Source organism: Neofelis nebulosa, chromosome 8 (genome assembly GCF_028018385.1).
Source record: "Neofelis nebulosa isolate mNeoNeb1 chromosome 8, mNeoNeb1.pri, whole genome shotgun sequence".
NCBI classification, from domain to species: Eukaryota; Metazoa; Chordata; class Mammalia; order Carnivora; family Felidae; genus Neofelis; species Neofelis nebulosa.
In genome coordinates, this window is record NC_080789.1 from 11,637,904 (window position 1) to 11,658,231 (window position 20,328).

At 51.7% G+C, this 20,328-nt stretch overlaps 2 protein-coding genes across 11 annotated transcripts in view; one reads left to right on the plus strand and one right to left on the minus strand.

Annotated features, from left to right (window-relative positions):
* The window catches only part of LOC131518912 (uncharacterized), a 109,134-nt gene extending 104,533 nt beyond the window's left edge, over positions 1-4,601 (minus strand). For 8 of the 9 annotated variants that reach the window (XR_009265342.1, XR_009265341.1, XR_009265340.1 and 5 more), the window contains exon 1: positions 4,511-4,587. The gene's annotated coding sequence lies outside the window, so the exon portion shown is untranslated. Of the gene's footprint in view, positions 1-4,510 lie in introns of all 9 variants that reach the window. The other variant, XR_009265338.1, reaches the window with a different exon arrangement.
* Positions 4,602-4,633: 32 nt separating this feature from the next.
* On the plus strand, positions 4,634-19,328 carry EIF3D (eukaryotic translation initiation factor 3 subunit D). Of its 2 annotated transcripts, none has more exons than XM_058741405.1 (15): positions 4,634-4,787; positions 7,529-7,661; positions 7,964-8,009; positions 9,143-9,279; positions 9,789-9,874; positions 10,450-10,522; positions 11,653-11,765; positions 12,372-12,504; positions 13,552-13,699; positions 14,475-14,605; positions 15,304-15,389; positions 15,470-15,599; positions 18,203-18,345; positions 18,523-18,806; positions 19,174-19,328. In XM_058741405.1, exons 2-15 carry the CDS (start codon positions 7,539-7,541, stop codon positions 19,185-19,187), a joined length of 1,647 nt encoding a protein of 548 aa, XP_058597388.1. In that variant the 5' UTR covers positions 4,634-4,787; positions 7,529-7,538; the 3' UTR covers positions 19,188-19,328. The 2 variants fall into 2 exon arrangements, with proteins under 2 accessions (XP_058597388.1, XP_058597390.1); XM_058741407.1 differs by lacking the exon at positions 4,634-4,787 and adding an exon at positions 7,123-7,346.
* Positions 19,329-20,328: the final 1,000 nt, after the last annotated feature.

The window sequence follows — 20,328 nt, forward strand, 5'->3', positions numbered from 1 at the left end:
CTTGTAAGTGCTGCACCCCAGATCATTCTCTAACACAGATCCCTGGTGCGGTGTCTTCACCTACTTGTCACTTCTCCATACACCTGCCCAGCGTCTACCTTCCCCTGCTTAAAAGGTACCCTCCCTGAAAGCAAGACCCTCGGTCACTTTGCTCCCTGCCGCATCCTCCACACCTGGCCTATCCAAGGCACATGGAGGGTGCTCCACAAATGTCTGCTGAATGAGTAAATAAAATCCCAGCTTTGTCTCCCACTAGCTGTGTGACCTGTGTTAGTGCCTTAACCTCTCTGAGCTTCTTCATTCTACCAACGGCAAATTTCGTGTTAAAAGACCATAGTCGTGAGTCATGAATATACGTTTCATCTTCAAATGAAATTACGGACCTTGTCACTTATAAGCTGCAGTGCTAATGTTAGCCATCGTTAGTAATAATGAAAAATTAGTCACTCAGTTGCCCAAAGACAGTGTCTGTTTCTCTTCAAAGCGTGAAGAAGCTGTGAAATCTTTTGAGAAGTGGGCATCTGCCCCCAAACCTACATTTTTCCAGCAAGAATGTTAAGGTTTTTATTTCACAGCCTCTAAAAGCAGTATCCAGAGGCCATGAATACAATAAACATTTCCTGGGTACGCTCTGTGTACCCGGCACTGCGCTGGGCCATGAGGCCTCCTCAGAAATAACGCGACCCCACGCTAGAGGAACGCGGGGTCTGGAGTACCAGAGGCGGGGGACACTGGCACAGCCACGGAGGGTTCCACCAAGTGCTGCAGACACGTAAAGGGAAGGACCCATCTGCAGAGGTCCTTCGTGCTCCCAACCTTTTCCAAGCACCAACTATGTGGTAATTCGAGGTGCTGGGATACGACAGTGAACGAGACATGTAAGATCCCACCTGTCATGAGGCTTACATTCTAAAGAAGACAGTAAGGAAGCAAACAAACAGCAACGAAAACCCAAACAACTAGATAAACGAGGCAAATGTTAGTCATCCAGCAAAACACCAAAGCAGAAGCAAAGGAAGCAGGAGCCAGGCGGCCCCCTGAGTTCGAAACCCCAGTTTCACTATGCACTGTTGAGCCTAGAGCATTCCTCGATATCTTCATTTCTAAAACGGGAAGGACAGTAGGCTCGACCTCACACGGCTGTGGTGAGAATTCAGTGAGGTAATGCAAATACTTGGAATAGTGCCAGGCACGGGGCCACTGAGCAAGTCAATGAGGACAGGGTGAGGCAACACAGAGGGGCGATCAGGAAATGTCTGTCTGATGAAGACACAAGGGCATTAAGATCTAGGGGAGATGCATTCCAAGCCCCAGAGAACCGCAGGTAGAAAGGTCTCCAGGCAGTAATGAACCTGGGTATGACGCAGAAAGAGAACGCTGCCAATGAGAAGACGCATTAGAAACTTGCAGCCCACAGAACAGAGTGTGGGATTTTCTCCTCGGGCTAGAGATAAGCTACTAAACAGTTGGGGAGGGGGAGGCCAGGCATGCTCCGACTTAATGTAAAGGAGGGTCATTCCAGCTGCGTGTGGACAGCGGGGTGGAGAGAAAGAGAGGCAGCAAGGGTGTCCGTTGAAAGAAGGAATGAAGGCAAGATCTGCCACCCAAGGCCAGAGACCCACTGTGCACAGTGAGGCAGGACTCTCCAAACCCTCCTCCATCTGGGGACACGTTGAGGCCAAAATATGGGAAAGATGATTAAACTCTGACACAAGGAAGAGACTGCAGTAGATGGCCTGTGAACCCAAGTGAAAGAAAGAAAGAAAGGGGAAGAAAGAAAAGAAATGAAATGAAATTAAGCAATTGAGCAAAAATACATCTCCTTGGGGCGCCTGGATTGCTCAGTGACTTAAGCATCCCACTCTTGATTTTGGCTCAGGTCATGATCTCATGGGTTGCGGGTTCGAATCCCGCATCAGGCTCTGCACTGACAGTGTGGAGCCTGCTTGTGAGCCTCAGTCTCTCTCTCTCTCTCTCTCTCTCTCTCTCTGCCCCTCCCTTGCTTGTGCCCTCTCTAAATAAATAAACTTAAAAAAATACATCTCCCTTTACATTTAAAAATGTTTTAATGTTATTTTTGAGAGAGAGAGAGAGAGAGAGAGAGAGAATGAGCAGGGGAGGGGCAGAGAGAGAGGGAGACACAGAATCTAAAGCAGGCTCCAGGCTCTGAGTTGTCAGCACAGAGCCTCATGCGGGGCTCGAACTCACAAACCGTGAGCTCATGACCTGAGCCAAAGTCCAACACTTAACCAACTGAGCCACCCAGGCGCCCCACCCTTTACATTTTAGAACGTATTACAACTAATATTGATCTTCCCTACACTGACACTGAGTACTTACTTATGTGCCCAGGATAATCTACTGAATTTATTTTTTCATTCAATTCTCATAAAACCCCTATCCATTCATTCAACAATTCAACCAATATGTCTTACTGGCACTGCTCTAGGTAAGACAGACAAAACCTCTACTCTTATGCAGCTTATACGCTAGAGGCAGAGACAGAACCCAAACGAGGAAACAAAAAAATACTTCAGGGCATGATAAGAACTACAAAGAAGCAGAGTAAGAGGGTGAGGAGGGAGGAGGGAGGAGGGAGGAGGGAGGAGAAGCCTCTTTAGGAATGGTGGTCAGAGATCTCCTTGAAGAGAGAAGTCTGAACGGAGACGCGAATGATGAGCCAGCCACAGGCAAATCCGGGAAAGACTGTTCCAGGCAGGAGGCACAGAAAGTACAGAGGCCCTGCTGGGATAGATAAGAGGTGGATGTACTTAAGGCACAGAAAGATCATGGTACCTATAGCCGAGTCAGTATAGAAGTCAGGATGTAAAGTTGGAAGGTAACCAGGGACCAGACAGGCCACAGGAAGACATTCATGTTTCAACTCTAAGCACATATGGGAAGGGGTGCCTGGGTGGCTCAGTCGGTTGAGCGTCCGACTTCGGTTCAGGTCATGATCTCACAGTTCGTGGGTTCGAGCCCCGCATCGGGCTCTGGGCTGACAGCTCAGAGCCTGGAGCCTGCTTCGGATTCTGTGTCTCCCTCTCTCTCTCTCTGCCCCTGCCCTGCTCATTCTCTCTCTCTCTCTCTCTCTCTCTCCCTCAAAAATAAATAAACATTAAAAATTAAAAAAAAAAAAAATGGGAAGCTGCTAGAAGACTGAGCGATTGCTTTGGGCACCATGTGGAGAAGGAGCCCAAAGGAGCAGGAAATGGACGCTGGGAGTCTGAGCATGAGCCTGGATACATTGGGGCAAAGTGGTAGCACTCATGCTGGATTTTGAAAACAGAATCAAGAGGACTTAGTAAAGGACCAAATGTGGGAATGTGGTGGGAAACGGAAAAGGAATTACCAATGAGGACTACAAGGTTTCGGCTGAACACCATTACCTGGGTGCCATCAATAAAAATTAGGAAAACTCGAACAGGAGCAGATTGGGAGAAAAGTTATAGAAACAAACAAGGCTATTAATATTTTTTACTATTTTGAGAGAGAGAGAGAGAGAGAGAGAGAGAGAGCATGCGTGCACATGAGAGAGAAAAGGGGCAGACACAGAGATGGAGAGAATCACAAGTAGGCTCCCCGCTGTCAGCGAGGAGCCTGACTGGGGGGCTCGATCCCACAAACCGTTGAGATCATGACCTGAGCAAAAAACTAGAGTGGGACGCTTAACCAACTGAGCCACCCACGTGCCCCAACAGCTGTTAGTATTTTCAGTTCACAGATGAGTAAGCAGCTTCAGAGAGAGATCGAAGAGCCTGTCCCAAGTTCACGTAAGTGGAATTACTGTTCTCACATGAATGTATTTTTACCCTCATTGCACCCAATATAATTTTGAGGTTTGAATAAAAGCACGTCCTCGGATCCTCTTTCAACGCTTTGAAATCCCCCAATAAGATTTCAGGACAAACTCCGGAGACCCGACAGTCATTGAAAGGACAGCACGGTTGCCCTTCGTAGCAAAGCGGTCGCCACTTCAGAATCACAATCGCTAAGCTGCTGATTCCCGGCCTCCAGCTTAGACATAGTTAAATAACCCGTCCATGGAGGTGAGACCCGCAGTCTCCATCCTACACTTCGGCGCCCCAGAAATCTTTGCCCTACAAAATTTGAGAACCGTGGAGTGTGGCTTGAATCCTGGCGGCCGCCCTCTACACTAGCAACATGACCTCCCCCTCTGGGCCTGTTACCGAGACTAAAAGGCGGGGGGGGGGGGGGGGGGGGGGGGTACAGGGGGCGGGGGTAGGGGATGGTAACTATAACCTCTGCCCCGACTCTCGACCTGCCCCCAGCTGTGAGACTCGAGCCACACGACTAGCTGGAGACGACCGGAGCCCCGGTCACGGTGCGATACAGAGGGGCCGAAGCGTCCGCGAAACACGGGGGGACACAGAAGGGCGGTCACCGCTGCCCGCCCCCAGTCTCCACTGCCGGGCAGCCACGTTTCAATAATTCGGAACGCCCTCTCGGGGCCTCGCCGGAGGCGCCCGTGACGTAATTGTAAACACACCTCCGGCGTCTCGGCTCCTCAGAGACCCATCGGGCCACCTAGCAGAGAGTTGTGACGAACTTCCGGGTCTGCCGTCGCTTTACGACTCGTGCGTTCCGCCCTTGAGTCCGGAGGAAGCAAGAACGCAGTTTACGACAGCGCCGATTGTGTTTACGGCGCCGACCGCTGCGCGCGCACCTTCTCTCCTTTTCCCTCTCTGTTCCTCCGAGGGCTGTTGGGTGTGTGATCTTCGGCCTGGACCATCTCTCGCCATCGGGGCCGCCCGAGGCCTTTACAGGTGAGTGGAGTGTCCCTTAAGGTTCTCCGTATCTCTGGAGCCGGTTTGGGCTGGGCGCAGCCTTCGGGGGCCTTCCGGAAGAGGCCTCTCGTACGTCTCCGGCCACTTCTGCTCAGCTGGGCGGGGCACGAATCCGCCTCTCGGGGACCCCAGGCCCGACACACTTAGGGATGCGGGGCACGGCCTTATGGGTAAGGTTCTCTGACCTTGGGCTCCGCTTTGCGGCCACGGGCTGAGCGACTTTGATAATACCACGTAACCCCTTTGGGTCTCAGGGTCTTTTCAAAGCGATCAGAGGCTCTCTGAGCTGTCGTGGAAGGAGGTACTGACTGTACCAGGCTGAGCAGTGTTCGATCCTGCTCTGAGGAGTCCGCAGTCCGAAGGTTTTCTTTCCTTTTCTGTGAAATGGAAGGCTGTGGTGGAGCAGGTGTGATCTCTGATTTGAAACTCTCCCCCCAGGGACTGATGGCATATGATCTGTGGTGGCCACGGTAATCTGCACAATACCGTGCCCTGCCAGCCATGGGCCCCTTCTGACTGCCCTGTGGTGGCCTCCCCACCCTGTCCCTGTAGCCAGTACAGCTGTCACTTCGATATAACAGAGTGGCTCTTCCTGCTTCTGGTTCTGTTCTGCTCACTCTTATTTTGAATGGGTTGAAGCCAGGGGACTTCCTCCCCCTGGAGAAATGTATGCCAAGCCTTGGATCTGTTTCCTTCTTGAGCTGTGAGAGAGGACTCGATTTCTTAAACGTTTTGAGACATCATTACTGGGTTACTAGGTATAGTCTAAATCCCCATTTTTTCGGGGTGCCTGGGTGGCTCAGTTGGTTGAACATCGAACTTCCGCTCAGGTCATGATCTCACACCCCATGAGTTCGAGCCCTGCGTCGGGCTCTGTGCTGACAGCTCGGAGCCTGGAGCCTGCTTCAGATTGTATGTCTCCCTCTCTCTCTGCTCCTGCCCCACTCATGCTCTCTCTCAAAAATAAAACATTGTAAAAAGTAACACCCCATGTTTTCTCAGCCTGCTGCCCAGCTATAACGTAATGGCAAGAATGTTGGACTTGGTGCAGACAACCCTGGAAATCAAGTCTGTTTTTGAAACAATGGACGGATCGACAGCTGAGCTGCAAATTTTTAATTCAGCATAGTGTCTGACTTTGTAGGAGCTCCATAAATATGTATTTTAGTGTGAATGTCTTGAAACTGCCACGCCTGCCCTCAGTCCCCTTTCTGTAGTGTAGCTTAAGCTTAGAGTTGAAGGACGAAGGTCCCTGTTGCTGTCACCCAGGTGTCACTTCTGGAGGAAGCCTGAATCTCTCCCCGTCATGGGACACTGAGAACTTACTAAGGTCACTGTGCCTGTGTGCTTTGATGGCTGCCTCCAGAAATACTCGTGTGGTGAATGTTCCTCTGGGAGCTCACCTGAGGATTATGATGGATGATGAGGTTTTTGATAGAAACCGTCAGGCAGAGATGTGCTCTGTAGCCCCTGGCTTTTTCTCTCTCGAGAGGAGCTGTAGCCTCACACAGAGTGTGAATTCCAGCCAGACTGCTTCGGTTCAGATTTTTTCGTCAACTAGCATTGCAGATTTGAACAACTTCTTAGCTTCTCTGTGCCTCAATTTTCTTTTTTTTTTTTTTTTTTTCAAAGTTTTTTATTTATTTTTGGGACAGAGAGAGACAGAGCATGAACGGGGGAGGGGCAGAGAGAGAGGGAGACACAGAATCGGAAACAGGCCCCAGGCTCCGAGCCATCAGCCCAGAGCCCGACGCGGGGCTCGAACTCACGGACCGCGAGATCGTGACCTGGCTGAAGTCGGATGCTTAACCGACTGCGCCACCCAGGCGCCCCTGTGCCTCAATTTTCTTACCTGAAGAGTGGGGATGATCTAGCCGCTACGCCAGGATCGTTGGGAGGATTTACGGAATTGGTGCAGAGTAAACACTAAGAACAGTACCTGGTACTCGTAACATTATGAACATGTGATGATTGGCCACTTCTACGACCTAAGGTTCATGGTAACGTCAGCTTTCTGACAGGCTCTGTCCACTTGCTCTGCGTGAGGGTTTGCATTGATGGCAGAAAATTGGGAGAACGAGAAAGAAAAGTTGAATAGCGGGATATACTTACGGGACTCTTTCCCGGCACTCTGTGTAAATGTATTTTTGCAAGTCTAAGTAGTAATGGTGTGGCATTTTACAGCGAAGGCATTTTCATATGCGTAACTATTAAGTCTTTGACCCTGGTCTTGTGCTATGAATTGGACAAGGGTCTCACTCACTTTACAGATGAAAAGACTGAGGCTTAGGGACGCTACGGATTGTTTGCCTTGGTGAAGGTGTTTCTGGAAACTAGATCGTGGTTATTACGCTTGAGAAAAGGTTACTGCATTCCATCAAATCTAAGACCCCGCTGAGTTTAAGAAGCACCACTGTCGTATGTAGACTAAGAAAGAAAAACTGCCATTAAGGTGAGACAGTCCATCAAGCGGAAGATGCAGCCTTATTTCAAAGATATTATAATGGAAAAAGTGGGTGTCACAAGCAGCACAATACGGTAAATGAGTCTTCGTATTTGTCCTCTGAGTTTGAAGTACTCACAGTATTATCTGTGACTGTTCCATTTTGTGTGTCGCTTTTCTAATTTTATCATTCTGTCTTAGCTTACCTCGAATGGAAGGCTTTTTGTGCTTGGAGGCCTTTCTTCACAAAGCTCCTCACATTATTTGTATCTTTAAGATTCTAGAAGATGGCAAAGTTCATGACACCTGTGATCCAGGACAACCCCTCGGGTTGGGGTCCCTGTGCGGTTCCTGAGCAGTTTCGGGATATGCCCTACCAGCCGTTCAGCAAAGGAGATCGACTAGGAAAGGTACTTGGCCCGTCAGTGACGGTGACTCTTTCGAGCCGTGACCGCTGTCGTCCGTTAGATCGTTTTGATTTTATTCTCTCAAAAGAATTTTAACTCCTGTGCTCCTCACAGAGACGCTGGCTGGGAACAGCTATAGTGTCTAGGTCCTTCCAGTAGTCACGGGAGAGCTGGGCACTTGGCAGAGGCATCGTGAGCCAGTCCTTACACTTTCCCAGACTGCGTCTTCGCGTACAGGGGCTTCTGGGTCAGCAGAAACTTGCCTGATTGACCTGCGTGCTCTGTCTTCTCTTGTTGCCTCACAGGTTGCAGACTGGACAGGTGCCACATATCAAGATAAGAGGTACACGAGTAAGTGTTCAACTGACCGCCCAGATCAAGGCCTTGGGAGGATTGTTACTTTTTCCAGTGACCTCCATCCAAAAACATTCCAGGATGGGAACAAAATGCTAACGATAACACATAGTTTTTAGGGACAGGATCTGAACTGTAGACAATAACCACAGACATTTTTTTGAAACGGTCCCAAAACTAAAGACTGGTCATTAAAGACGTTTAACCTGTTACAGTGGGATTTTTTTTCCTTCCACGTTTAGGGAGCCATAAACCCTTTGGCAGATCTGTTGAACTCCTTCCCATTTGGTACCCTAGTGCCTGGGATTTACCGAACCTGTGAAGCCAATCGGTGGACTCCAGATCTACAACCCCTGATTTTAAGATCTTGTTACAGTAGATGGGTTGGTGGTGTTGGTGTTGTCGTCTCGTTTTTTTCCTGTGCCAGTTGAGATTGTTGGAAGTGGCTTAGTTGGAGTGAGTACCCAGTTAGGATGATCTGAGGCTAGGGTCAACAGTAAAGTATATCATAACCCACTAGACCTGTCTGCTTGGGGTACCAGATGATGTAAGTGGTTGCATATTTGCATAACGCATGCCCCATATTTGCCCTTTCTGGAGTAGTAAACCTTAATTCCGGTCCTCATAGAGTAAGGCAGGGTGTGAAATGGGTTTAAGGAACTCAAACTCTGTCTTGACTTAGAAAGTTCTTTAGACCAGAGCTTTTCAGACTGGAATGTGCACAAGAATCACCTGGGGATCTTCTGAAAACATTGATTCTGACGTAGTGGGGCTGGGCGGAGTCCATCAACGTGCACTTCCGTTAAGGGTCCTGAGAGCACACTCGAAATAGCAGGGCTTTAGGGGCGCCTGGGTGGCCCAGTCGGTTAAGCATCCGACTTCAGCTCCGGTCATGATCTCATGGTGCGTGAGTTCAAGCCTCACGTCGGGCTCAGTGCTGACAGCTCAGAGCCTGCTTCGGATTCTGTGTCTCTGTCTCTCTCTGCCCCTTTCCCAGTTGTGCTCTGTCTCTCAAAAATAACTAAAAACGTTTAAAAAAAAAAAGTTTTAAAAGAACTAGCAAGGCTTTAGAAGAGCAGGCGTGCAGTCTGTAGGTAGTATCTGTTACACGTCGTCCCCTTTGCCTGCAGATAAGTACTCCTCTCAGTTTGGTGGTGGAAGTCAGTATGCTTATTTCCACGAGGAGGATGAAACCAGTTTCCAGCTGGTGGACACAGCACGCACACAGAAAACCGCCTACCAGCGGAATCGGATGCGATTTGCCCAGGTAGGCCAAGAGCCGGCAATCTGACCGTCTTGGGGCCATTACCCGTGGCTGCCACCTGCTAAAAGTGCTTCCTTGCACATAGTGACGGAAAGAAAGTGTGTTCTCCTAGGTCTTCCAATGACTCCCAAGTAGCTGACCGGTGGCACGTTGCGCTAAAGTAAACGTGGGCTGGGTCCAGAGATGGTCTAAATAGTTTAGCTTTCTGCTGACCAGTGGCCAGGACCTCATGCCTCTGTGCTGAGAGTGGGGTGTTTGTGCCAGGTAAAAAGATGCCTGATGCCTCATTTAATTGCTGTGTGCATGCTTTATTAAGTAGATGGTCCGGTCGGGCTGCATCTTCCTATGTATAAAGAGGCAAACTACAACTCTGACAAGGGCCCATAAACCTACTTCAGTAAAAAATGTGTGAACGTCTAAGCCAATTCCAAGTACAGACTTACCCCTGGGCACTCCCTGCTGTTGCTCAGATCCCCAAGGTTTTAGCGTGGCTGTTTTTTCTTGATTCCCAGCGGAACCTCCGCAGAGACAAAGATCGACGGAACATGTTGCAATTCAACCTGCAGACCCTGCCTAAGAGCGCCAAGCAGAAGGAGAGGTGAGGTTTCCCACATCCTCCTGGATTGAGTTGTTCTTCCGGGACTGACCGTGCTCTGAAATCACTAGGCCAACGGTGGTCTTCCCCGTCACTGCCAAACAAGCAAAAATTCCTTCCTGAAGGCCGTTAAGCCACTGGTGTAGCCTGGCCTCATTCTCCAAGAGCCAGTTCTTGGCAGACAGCATGGTGGGAAGGTCCCTGGCAGTGGGCGTGTGCACTGGCCGGAAGCGAGGGTAGGTAAGATGAGCTGTGGGGCCCAGCTAGGCTCAGCTCTGCTGTGGCACAGGTCACTCTGGGCCCTGTGAGCTGTGCGGTGCGGCGGCCACACCCAGGCTGGTGCTGCCATCGGACCGTCCAGAGGGCGAGTAAAACCCAGCTGGTGGGTGCTGGGGGGCAGTATGCCTCCTGTAGCACTCTTAAGGTCTCCTCTTTTTCACGAAGTCCCTGTTTTCTTAGTTCAGACAAGTCACTAATGATGCTGAGGTTCAGCCGAAGAGAATGGCAGCTTTTCTGCCTTTTGAAAAGCCAGTGACTCACAGATCTGCACCAACAGCACAGTCTTCTTGTCTTTCTAGAGAACGCATACGACTGCAGAAAAAATTTCAGAAACAGTTCGGAGTGAGGCAGAAATGGGACCAGAAGTCACAGGTAGTGTATCCACACCAGAGTTCTGTCTAGAAATTCAGTTTCACGTATGTGTTTGGTTTTGTAACTGCTTTATTGAAACATAATTCACATATCACACCATCCACTCATTGAAAGTGTACAAGTCAGTGGCTCTTGGTATATTCACACATATGCGCCAGTCAGTTTCAGAACGTTTGACTCATTGTGAAAACAACACATACCCTTGGGCAGCCGGCCCCGGTTCTCCCCAGCCCGTGGCTGCCACCGGTCTTTTCTGTCTCTGGATGTGCCTCTTCTGGACATTTCACATAAATAGAATCCTACGACGTGTGGTCTTCTGTGTAGCTCCTTTCACAGTTCATCCCTGTCGTGGTGTGTGTCGTCACATTGCTGAATTTGTTGTGTGGACACACTGCGTTTTTGTGGCTGGTTTTTGGGTTGTTGTTTTTTTTTTTTTTTTTTTAACGTTATTTTTGAGAGAGAGGAGGCGACAGAACTTGAAGCAGGCTCCAGGCTCCGAGCCGTCAGCACAGAGCCCGATGCCGGGCTCGGACCCACAAAAGGCAAGATCATGACCTGAACTAAAGTCGGAAGCTTTAACCGACTGAGCCACCCAGGTGCCCCCACACTGCGTTTTGGGTACGCGTTCACCAGTACATGGCCGTCTGGGTGGTTTCCACCTGTTGCTATTATGAAAAACGCTGCCGTGAACATTCGCATACAAATGCTCGTGTGGACACTGTGATAATGGAAGAACACGTGAGGGCAAGTGAGGAGCTCCAGATTGCAGCGGTTAGATTTTGCCGGATGTGATGTTTCTATGTTAAGGGTAAATAGCTGACGTCCAGAGAGAAATAAAAGAAGCTGCCACGGCTTCTTTAGGAAGAACCCATACATATGTACCTTCCCTGGGCGCCGGCATTACATGGGAGTCAAGTTCCGGGTTGTTTTTGACCCCTTGACTTCTTCGGTACCCTTCGAGATTGTAAACTCTGAATTCGGGGTCAGGGATTCCGGCTCCTACAGCACCCAGCACGTGGTAAACGTTCTGGACACGTTTATTGGCTAAAAGCCCTTCGTGCTGCTAAGCTGCCTTTTGCTTATGCCTCGCACCGGCTGTAACTCTTCCCTCCCCTGGTTTTGCACTGCAGAAACCCCGAGACTCTTCAGTGGAAGTCCGTAGTGACTGGGAGGTGAAAGAGGAAATGGACTTTCCTCAGTTAATGAAGATGCGCTACTTGGAAGTGTCAGAGCCTCAGGACATGTAAGTGGCGTCTTTCGCTACCTTCCGCCATGCACTCGTGTGGACCAGCTGGCAGTGAATGTTTTCTCAAGCCTTAGTGTTTCCAAAAAGGATTGGCAGGCGCTTAAATACATTGTATAAGATTAACAGACACTTTTTTATTTTTTTTTTAAGTTTATTTTATTTTGAGAGAGAGGCAGCACAAGCAGGGAAAGGACAGAGAGAGAGAGAAACCCAAGCAGGTTCCACACTGCCAGCGCAGAGCCCGATGCGAGGCTCGAACTCATGAACAGTGAGATCACGACCTGAGCCCAGATCATGACCTGAGCCGAAATCGAGAGTCAGACGCCAGGCGCCCAACAGATACATTTTTTAAAACTCAGGGCCAAGAGGGGACCAGCAGAGAGTTCGCTGAAGTTAAACTTGAGATTTCTTTCCGCTTCCTGACCTCACGAGCAAAAGAGAAACTTAAGTTACGTAGCCCTTTCCGCGGGACGAGAAAGACCACAGGTCGTCCGCAGGAAAGCTTTCCCCGATGTTTCAAAGAGCTGCTTACCTGAAGCAGATTCAAACAAACAGCTGATCTCCTTCCCATTTGCTTTGCGTGTCTTCCCCGCCTGCCCTCAGTGAGTGCTGTGGGGCCCTGGAATACTACGACAAGGCCTTTGACCGCATCACCACGAGGAGTGAGAAGCCGCTGCGGAGCATCAAGCGCATCTTCCACACCGTCACCACCACGGACGACCCGGTTATCCGAAAGGTGGGCGCCCCCGCCGCTCGCCACCCCCCTGTGTGGGGAGTGCCGCCGGCCTCTACAGCTGAGGCCTCGGGAGGAACAGAGCCCGCGGGGACCTACGTGAATCATCTGAGCCTTGGAAAGCCCTTTATTTTATTTTTTATTTTTATTTATTTATTTATTTTTTTTTGATGTTTATTTATTTTTGAGACAGAGACAGCATGAACGGGGGAGGGTCAGAGAGAGAGGGAGACACAGAATCTGAATCAGGCTCCAGGCTTTGAGCTGTCAGCACAGAGCCTGACGTGGGGCTCGAACCCACGAACTGTGAGATCGTGACCTGAGCCGAAATCAGACGCTTAACCGACTGAGCCACCCAGGCACCCCCAGTTTCCATGTTTTTAGTTCTGCTTTTATTTATTTATTTATTTATTTAATGTTTATTTATTTTTGAGAGAGACAGAGACACAATGCGAGTGGGTTAGGGGCAGAGAGAGAGGGAGACACAGAATCTGAAACAGGCTCCAGGCTCTGAAGTGTCAGCACAGAGCCTGACGTGGGGCTTGAACTCACGGACCGCGAAATCATGACCTGAGCCCAAGTCGGCCGCTTAACCGACTGAGCCACCCAGGCGTCCCTCGGAAAGCCCTTTAGATGCGACGCTCCTGAATCAGACAGGATTAGGTGGAAGTACAGGCCCCTTGCTGGTTAGCCCCTGATGCTGGTAATAGAGCAGAGCCGGGCCCGCTTCCCAGCCCTGCCGCGCTTCCTGGCACCACCCCCTCGCATCTCCTACCTCTGAAGTGGGTCGGAGGCGCTTACCGCACACCATCGGGGTGAAGGGTGTGAGGTGCCATCCCGGAACACTGCGGGCGCTTGGAGAGCCGCGGGGTCCCTCGTACCCTAGGATGGGGACCGCCAGCAGGCAGACCTGCCGCACACACGCTCCTCACACGGCTAGAGGGCGTGTGCACGCGGGAGGGTGTGAGGGCCCCTTGCAAATGAGTCCTCTGTGCGAATGGGCAGTGAGACCGAAGTGTCTTCGCATCTTGCCCTCTGCCCTCTTTGCAGCTGGCAAAAACTCAGGGGAATGTGTTTGCCACCGATGCCATTCTGGCCACGCTGATGAGCTGCACCCGCTCTGTGTACTCCTGGGACATCGTTGTGCAGAGAGTCGGGTCCAAGCTCTTCTTCGACAAGAGGGACAACTCTGACTTTGGTAAGAAGCCTGTCTGGGAGCGAGGCGACGGGGTTGGGTGTTCTGAGGGCTCAGAGCAAGTCCCTGGTCCTGGAGCAGGGCTGGGAGGTGGCCTGTCTCCCCACGGGCAGTGACAGCTATGGTCAAAGCCCTCCCGGCCCCCTGAGAGGCCTGGCGGGGGGAAGGACGGTCCCTGCTGTCCCAGCTCGAGGTGCCAGCTTCCTGAGTCCTCCCGGGACCCCAGCGCTGTGCTGGCAAGCGTTACCCGTTTGAATGGCACTTTCCTGACTTCCAGCTCTCCGTAGCACCTTTAACGTTAACCTTCACTTTTTTTTAATGCTTTTTCTTCTTCACGTCAGTGTGTTTATACAGGGAAAAATACATTTGCCTGTATTTCACACGACACAGACGTGTACACGCGCGCCATGGGGGGAAACCAGGTCGCTGAGAACTAACGGCAGTGAGACAGAATGATACAATTACATTCTACGCCTGAGCCTTGGGTCCCTCTCTTTGTTAAAAAGCTAACAAGATCAGACAGGCTCTTGAAGAATCCAAACAGATTGAAATGGGGTAGGCTTCTTACAGCTCGCTCGACTGTGACATTAGAGGGGATCTAAAGTTACCCGGCAGCACTCCCCACTCCCTCCCCAGCCTGCCCGCACTTGACGGAGCCATGTGAGTAGGTGGCGGGTCTTGGAAGGACAGGCCTGCGTCGCTGGCCCCTCCCTGCGGTGCCCGGCACACCATGGGCGACCCGGTTTCACGGGTGCGTGACACGCCGCCGCTTTTGCAGACCTCCTGACGGTGAGTGAGACCGCCAACGAGCCCCCACAAGATGAAGGCAACTCCTTCAACTCGCCCCGCAACTTGGCCATGGAAGCGACCTACATCAACCACAACTTCTCCCAGCAGTGCTTGAGAATGGTGAGGCGGTGAGAGCGTCTGGGCATCGGCTTCTGTTTCGTCAGCTACCGTTTACTGAACGTCTGCTTTGTGGTAGGCTCCGGGGGTGTGGGACCGAGCAGGACAGACAGGGTCCCCGCCTGTCACAGAGGAGCTCCAGGCTGGGGCTTTGAGGTCAGGCTGCCTGACCGAACCTTAGATGCAGTGCTTTGGAGCTTTGGGGTGTGGGGTAGGTTTCTTGTCTGGAAAGTCAGGATACTAATAATACTTACCTTCCACTGATAGGCGTATAGATACCTTCAGTGTCGGACAGATGATGCTGATCTATACAAATACAGCGTTTAGGTGTTGAGGATATAGCGGTACACAAAGTTCCTGCCCTTAGGAGGCTGTGTTATCGTGGAGGAGGAACGACCGTAAACCTAGGTCGTGACAAACGGTGACGTGTGCTGTGAGGCAAAATGAAACAGGAGGGGCGTGGCCACTAATTAAATGAGATACTCGAAGCTCGCCGGCAACACGTATAAGCATTCAAAATCCATCGGGGTTCATGCTTAAGGTCAGGAGGGGTAAATAGCCACCCGCCACGCAGGGAACCCACAGCCCCCTCGAGGGCCCCGGGGGGCCGGCCACGGCTGTAACTAAGCAGAGCGCAGGGTCTGGCCGATGGGCTTGGAAGCAAGTACTTGCTGTCTGGTGACGCCTTAGTCTGTTGACAGGGAAAGGAGAGATACAACTTCCCCAACCCAAACCCGTTCGTGGAGGACGACATGGACAAGAATGAAGTCGCCTCCGTCGCATACCGGTATGTCAACCCACCTGCGTGGGGTGGCTTCTCTGAAACGGGGGGTCTCCAGTGACCAGATAAGCTCCTTTGCGTTGCAGTTACCGCAGGTGGAAGCTTGGGGACGATATCGACCTTATTGTCCGTTGTGAGCATGATGGTGTCATGACCGGAGCCAACGGGGAAGTGTCCTTCATCAACATCAAGACCCTCAACGAGTGGGATTCCCGGGTGAGGCATGCTTCGTCACCCTGTCTGTAGCTCCTGCGAGCGTGTTGTCCCCGGCTGGTGTTTGCGAACCTCAGTTTCGTTTCCGCGTGCGTTACTTACAGAGCTTCCAAGATTTTTTTTGTCTTCAGAGTTTTTCTCCACCTAGTTCCTCATTGAGAAAGAGAACGTGTGTGTGTGTGTGTGTGTGTGTGTGTGTAGAACAGAACATGCTTATGGTTGAAGAACTTTTCTGCTTACTTTGCACATGGGAGCCAGTAGGAACTACCTTCTGACAGGACTCTCTCCTTCTCTATTCCACGCTGACCTCCCATTGGCGTCTGCTCCCTGCAGGCGTCTGGTTTTGACCTCTCATCTGGGCTGGCGGGTTTCCTCTAAGCCTGGGAGCTCTTTGAGCTGTTCTTTCATTTACTGCAGCCACTACCTTCTTCAACCTTCTGATTCCTTTTTCCAACTCCTTCACTTACTGAACTCAGAGACTGTTAGGTTAGCTAAGATTTGGCTCTTCGGGAGGCATCTTGAAAGAAATGTGCTTCCTTCGTTTTTCCACTCTCTACTTCCCTCTCGTGCTGGTGCTCCGTGAGTTTTGGGCTGCTTCCCTTTCTGAAGTTGCCCAGGCTTCTGTGCCTGAACTGGCAGTGGGTGGCAGTGCTCCTGGGTGCTGCTATAGAACAAAGGGTCCTCAGAAGGAAGGACGGCTCGGGCTAAGCCAGTGTTGAACGAGGGTCTAATGAGATGGAGCCTGTGGGCCATTTCCTTCTGACTTCGTTAGACGCACGGGATTAACATTAACTGCTGCTGATTCCCACTCCCTGGGTGTTCCTTAGCCTCCGTCACCTGACGGAAGAGCACTCCAGAAGCATTTCTGCAGACCTAGCTCTGAGGCCAGTGGCCTCTTCTCCGACTGTCCTTCAGGCCTCCCTGTAGCGTTCAGCATCGCTGTAGCCGTGTGGCCTTGCCCTCTGTGCTGTTCCCTCACTCTAGTCCCGTACATTTCTTGGTTCCCTTCACTTGTTTTGACACCAGTGGAGCCTTCTTTCAGGGTCAGTTCCCAACGCGGCTGTTTTTGCCATAATGACTTCCTCATACAGCCTTGTATTAGTTTCCATTTGCTCCATAACAGATGACAGCAACCTAGAGGTTTAAAGTGAATCTGAAGGTTCTGGAAGAAACTTCCAAGCTCATTCTAGTTGGCAGAGTTCGGAGTTCCTTGCAGTTGTGGGACTGGGGTCCCTGTTCTCCTGCCACCGTCAGCTGGGGGCCTCTCGGCTCCTAGAGGTCACCACACCCCGTGCCCTGGGGGTCATCCACATCCCGCGCCATGGGTCCCCTCCGTCTTCCAGGCAGAAACAGCACGGCAGGTTCTTCCAGTCTTCGACTTCTCTGTGTCTGGCTTATGCCCAGATTTAAGAGATTCGGGGTTAGGTGAGGCCCACCCATAGTCTCCTTAAGGGACCTTAATTACGCGTGCAGAATCCCTGACGTAGAGGGAGCGTAAGCACCGGAGCAGGGTTTCCTCATCCATACGGCCTCCACCTGCACTCAGGTAGGCGCCGTAGGGGGCCACCGTAGAACTCGGCCTACCCCAGGCCTCAGCCTTGAACTCTTAATAGTGATTCCTCACATCTCTGGCTCGGCTGTGTACCAGCTTTGGGTCTCTCCTGCTCCCTTAGGCTCGGCCTCGAATGGTCTCCGCCGCGTCCCCCTCCCCCACACAGACTCTTCGGTCACCCTGGTTTCCGACGCTGTTGATCATGCCTGTTACTGTGCATTGACTCGTCTCCTAACTGACCCTCGTGCCCTCCTCCATCCCACCCCACCCCACCCCACCCCACCCGGTTGATCTCTGCCAATTAATTCTGTCGAGCAGCACAGATTTGTGGAGAGGCCCTTAAAATGCCACAGCAAACTCGCAAGGGTAATTTTGAAGAAACACATGTGTCCAAATACTGCTCCTGAATGGTTTTGGTCTAACTACTTGAACTCTAGTAGTTGTTTTTTTTTCGCCTGTGGTTGCCATGAACCGAGACAGGCTGAGCACGTTGTGCCACGTGAACTTCCAGCAGTCACTTCACTCTGGGCCTCGAGTTCGCACGTCTCAGAAAGAGGTGGCTGGGGAAGATGGTCCCTCCTTCGTGGGCACATGTATATCCACAAGGCCAGACTGACCTCTTCCCCCTCTGCAGCCTCCACCCCCCACCCAGGGCTGACCCGGCCTGTCTTTCCCTCTGTGTCTCTCAGGTCACGCCTCGCCCAGCCTCTGTCACTGGCCTCCCCTTGGTCAGCTAGCGCGTTCCCCCCACGAAGCCCTTCTTACCACACAACGCACGGTGAACCCTTGTCCCCGCCGTTCATCTGGCACTCGGTCGGCTTGTGCACGCGTTGTGTCCTTGTCTAGACAAGCTCTTGTGGAGAGAGGAGTTGCCGTCTGCCAGATGGCACGTCTCTGCCTTTACGGTGATGACAGTCCTACCCGTGATTTACGTGCAGACTCCCCCACTTGCAAGTCAAGCCCCCCAGGGAGTCCCTTCTCGGCCGGAGGAGGTTCCAGGCCTTGGGCGGTAGGAACCCACCCTCATTCTTGTGCCTGGGCTCTCCTCCTGCAGCACTGTAATGGCGTAGACTGGCGTCAGAAGCTGGACTCCCAGCGAGGGGCTGTCATTGCCACCGAGCTAAAGAACAACAGCTACAAGTTGGCCCGATGGACCTGCTGCGCCTTGCTGGCCGGGTCGGAGTATCTCAAGCTTGGGTGAGACTCTGTCTGGGGGCCGTGAAGTCTGCCAAGAGGAGGGGTGCGCACGGAGAGACCCGTGCCTGCCTTTCCCCCTCCCTTGGGAAGAACTGGCACTTGGCCCCAGGCATTGCTGTGTCTCAGTGCGGCCCCGCCCCCACGGCACTAACACCCCTTCCCCCCCCACCCCGCTAGTTACGTGTCCCGGTACCACGTGAAAGACTCCTCACGCCACGTCATCTTGGGCACCCAGCAGTTCAAGCCCAATGAGTTTGCCAGCCAGATCAACCTGAGCGTCGAGAACGCCTGGGGCATCCTACGCTGTGTCATCGACATCTGCATGAAGCTGGAGGAGGGCAAGTACCTCATCCTGAAGGACCCCAACAAGCAGGTCATCCGCGTCTACAGCCTGCCCGACGGCACGTTCAGCTCTGACGAGGACGAGGAGGAAGAGGAGGAGGAGGAGGAGGAGGAAGAAGGTGTGTGGCAGGCCTCGTTCTGAAGCCTAGAGTGAGCTGTAGGCTGGCTAGGGCCCGAGCCTTGTGGCCACCAATCTCTCTCTGTAGCCTTGATGTAAAACTTGCTGACGGTTCCGAGACCGGACTTTGGGGCAGCCTCCAGTCTGGCACCGGGAGCTGCTTTCAGGAGCCTTTAGATCCCAGGGGTCTGAGGAGGAGAGGTGGGCTCTGGGCTAGTCACGTGGGCCCAGAGCCGCCTCTCCCTGCTTCACCAGAAACGCGTTGGCCCCACGAGGAACCAAAAGGCTTCGGAGTGGAGGTGGTGACAATCCTAAGTAGCTCACCAGTACAGCACGGCTCATTTCTCTAACCTTTTTGTGTCTTTCAGAGGAAGAAACTTAAACCAGACGGTGACGCGGAGCTGGAGTTTGTCCCACTGAGCCTAGAAGGGCCTTGGATGCCTAGCAGGATGCTTGTTTCCTTGCTTGCTCTCTGCAGTTGAACAGGGAGAATAAAGCGTAACTGTTCAGTCTCTTACCTTCATCACGTGCTGACATTGTGACCGGCAGCCATTCCACCCCCCTCCCCCCATAGCCCTTGGAAGAGGGAGGTGAGATACAGCAGTTTTCTACCTGGAGTTCATAATCACGGCTCCTTCATTTGTTCTTGAGAGATATTCATGTCACACCGCTGTTAAAGGGTGAGCGCCCTAGGTATTTTCATTCCTGGACCCCCCCTGACACAAACCGTTGCTGGGGAGTGTCGTCAGTTGTGAGGGGCCTCCTGGAGGTCCCCGTAGGAGGTCCATTTCCACAGACGTGGGTGCCTGCTAGCTGTGCGCCAGACCCGTCTGTTGCCCCTGGGAGACATAACTCCCTAGTGAAAGGTAAAGCAGGGCACGGTCTTGGAAGGTCGAGGTGGGTGTGCTGTTTATGAAGAAGACTGCCCTACAAGATTCTGATGGATGTTCCAGTGGGTGATGCTCAATGGTTTGTAAATTATTTTCAAGTTTGGTTCGGGCAGGTGACAGTCTCAAGCTGGCACCCTCAAAGCAATGTGTCATAAATCTGCCACAGATGCTTAGGGTATGCAAACTTTTTTTTTTTTTTTTTTTTTAATGTTTATTTTGACAGCAAGAGCATGCGAGCTGGGGAGGGACAGAGAATCCCAAGCAGGTTCTGCCCTGTCAGTGCAGAGCCCAACACAGGACTCAGTCCCACGAACATGAGATGACCTGAGCTGAAATGAAGAGTCAGGAGTCAGACGCTTAACCAACTGAGCCACCCGGGCGTCCCTGTAAAGTTTTTATAAATGAATAGTGTTCTGTTCTGGACACTAGGAAGTAATTACCTTGCCAGGTATACTAAGCTTTCTATAAATACATCCTCTGAGCCTGAGCCCAAACTGTAATGCTGGTCGAAGTGACATCAGTGTACTGATGAGGAAACAGGCTCAGCTTTTGAGTAACCTTCCTGAAGTTACCATTTAACCAAAGTAATTGAGCCTCAGAAGGCAATGAAACATTTATTCCTGTTCACGTTAG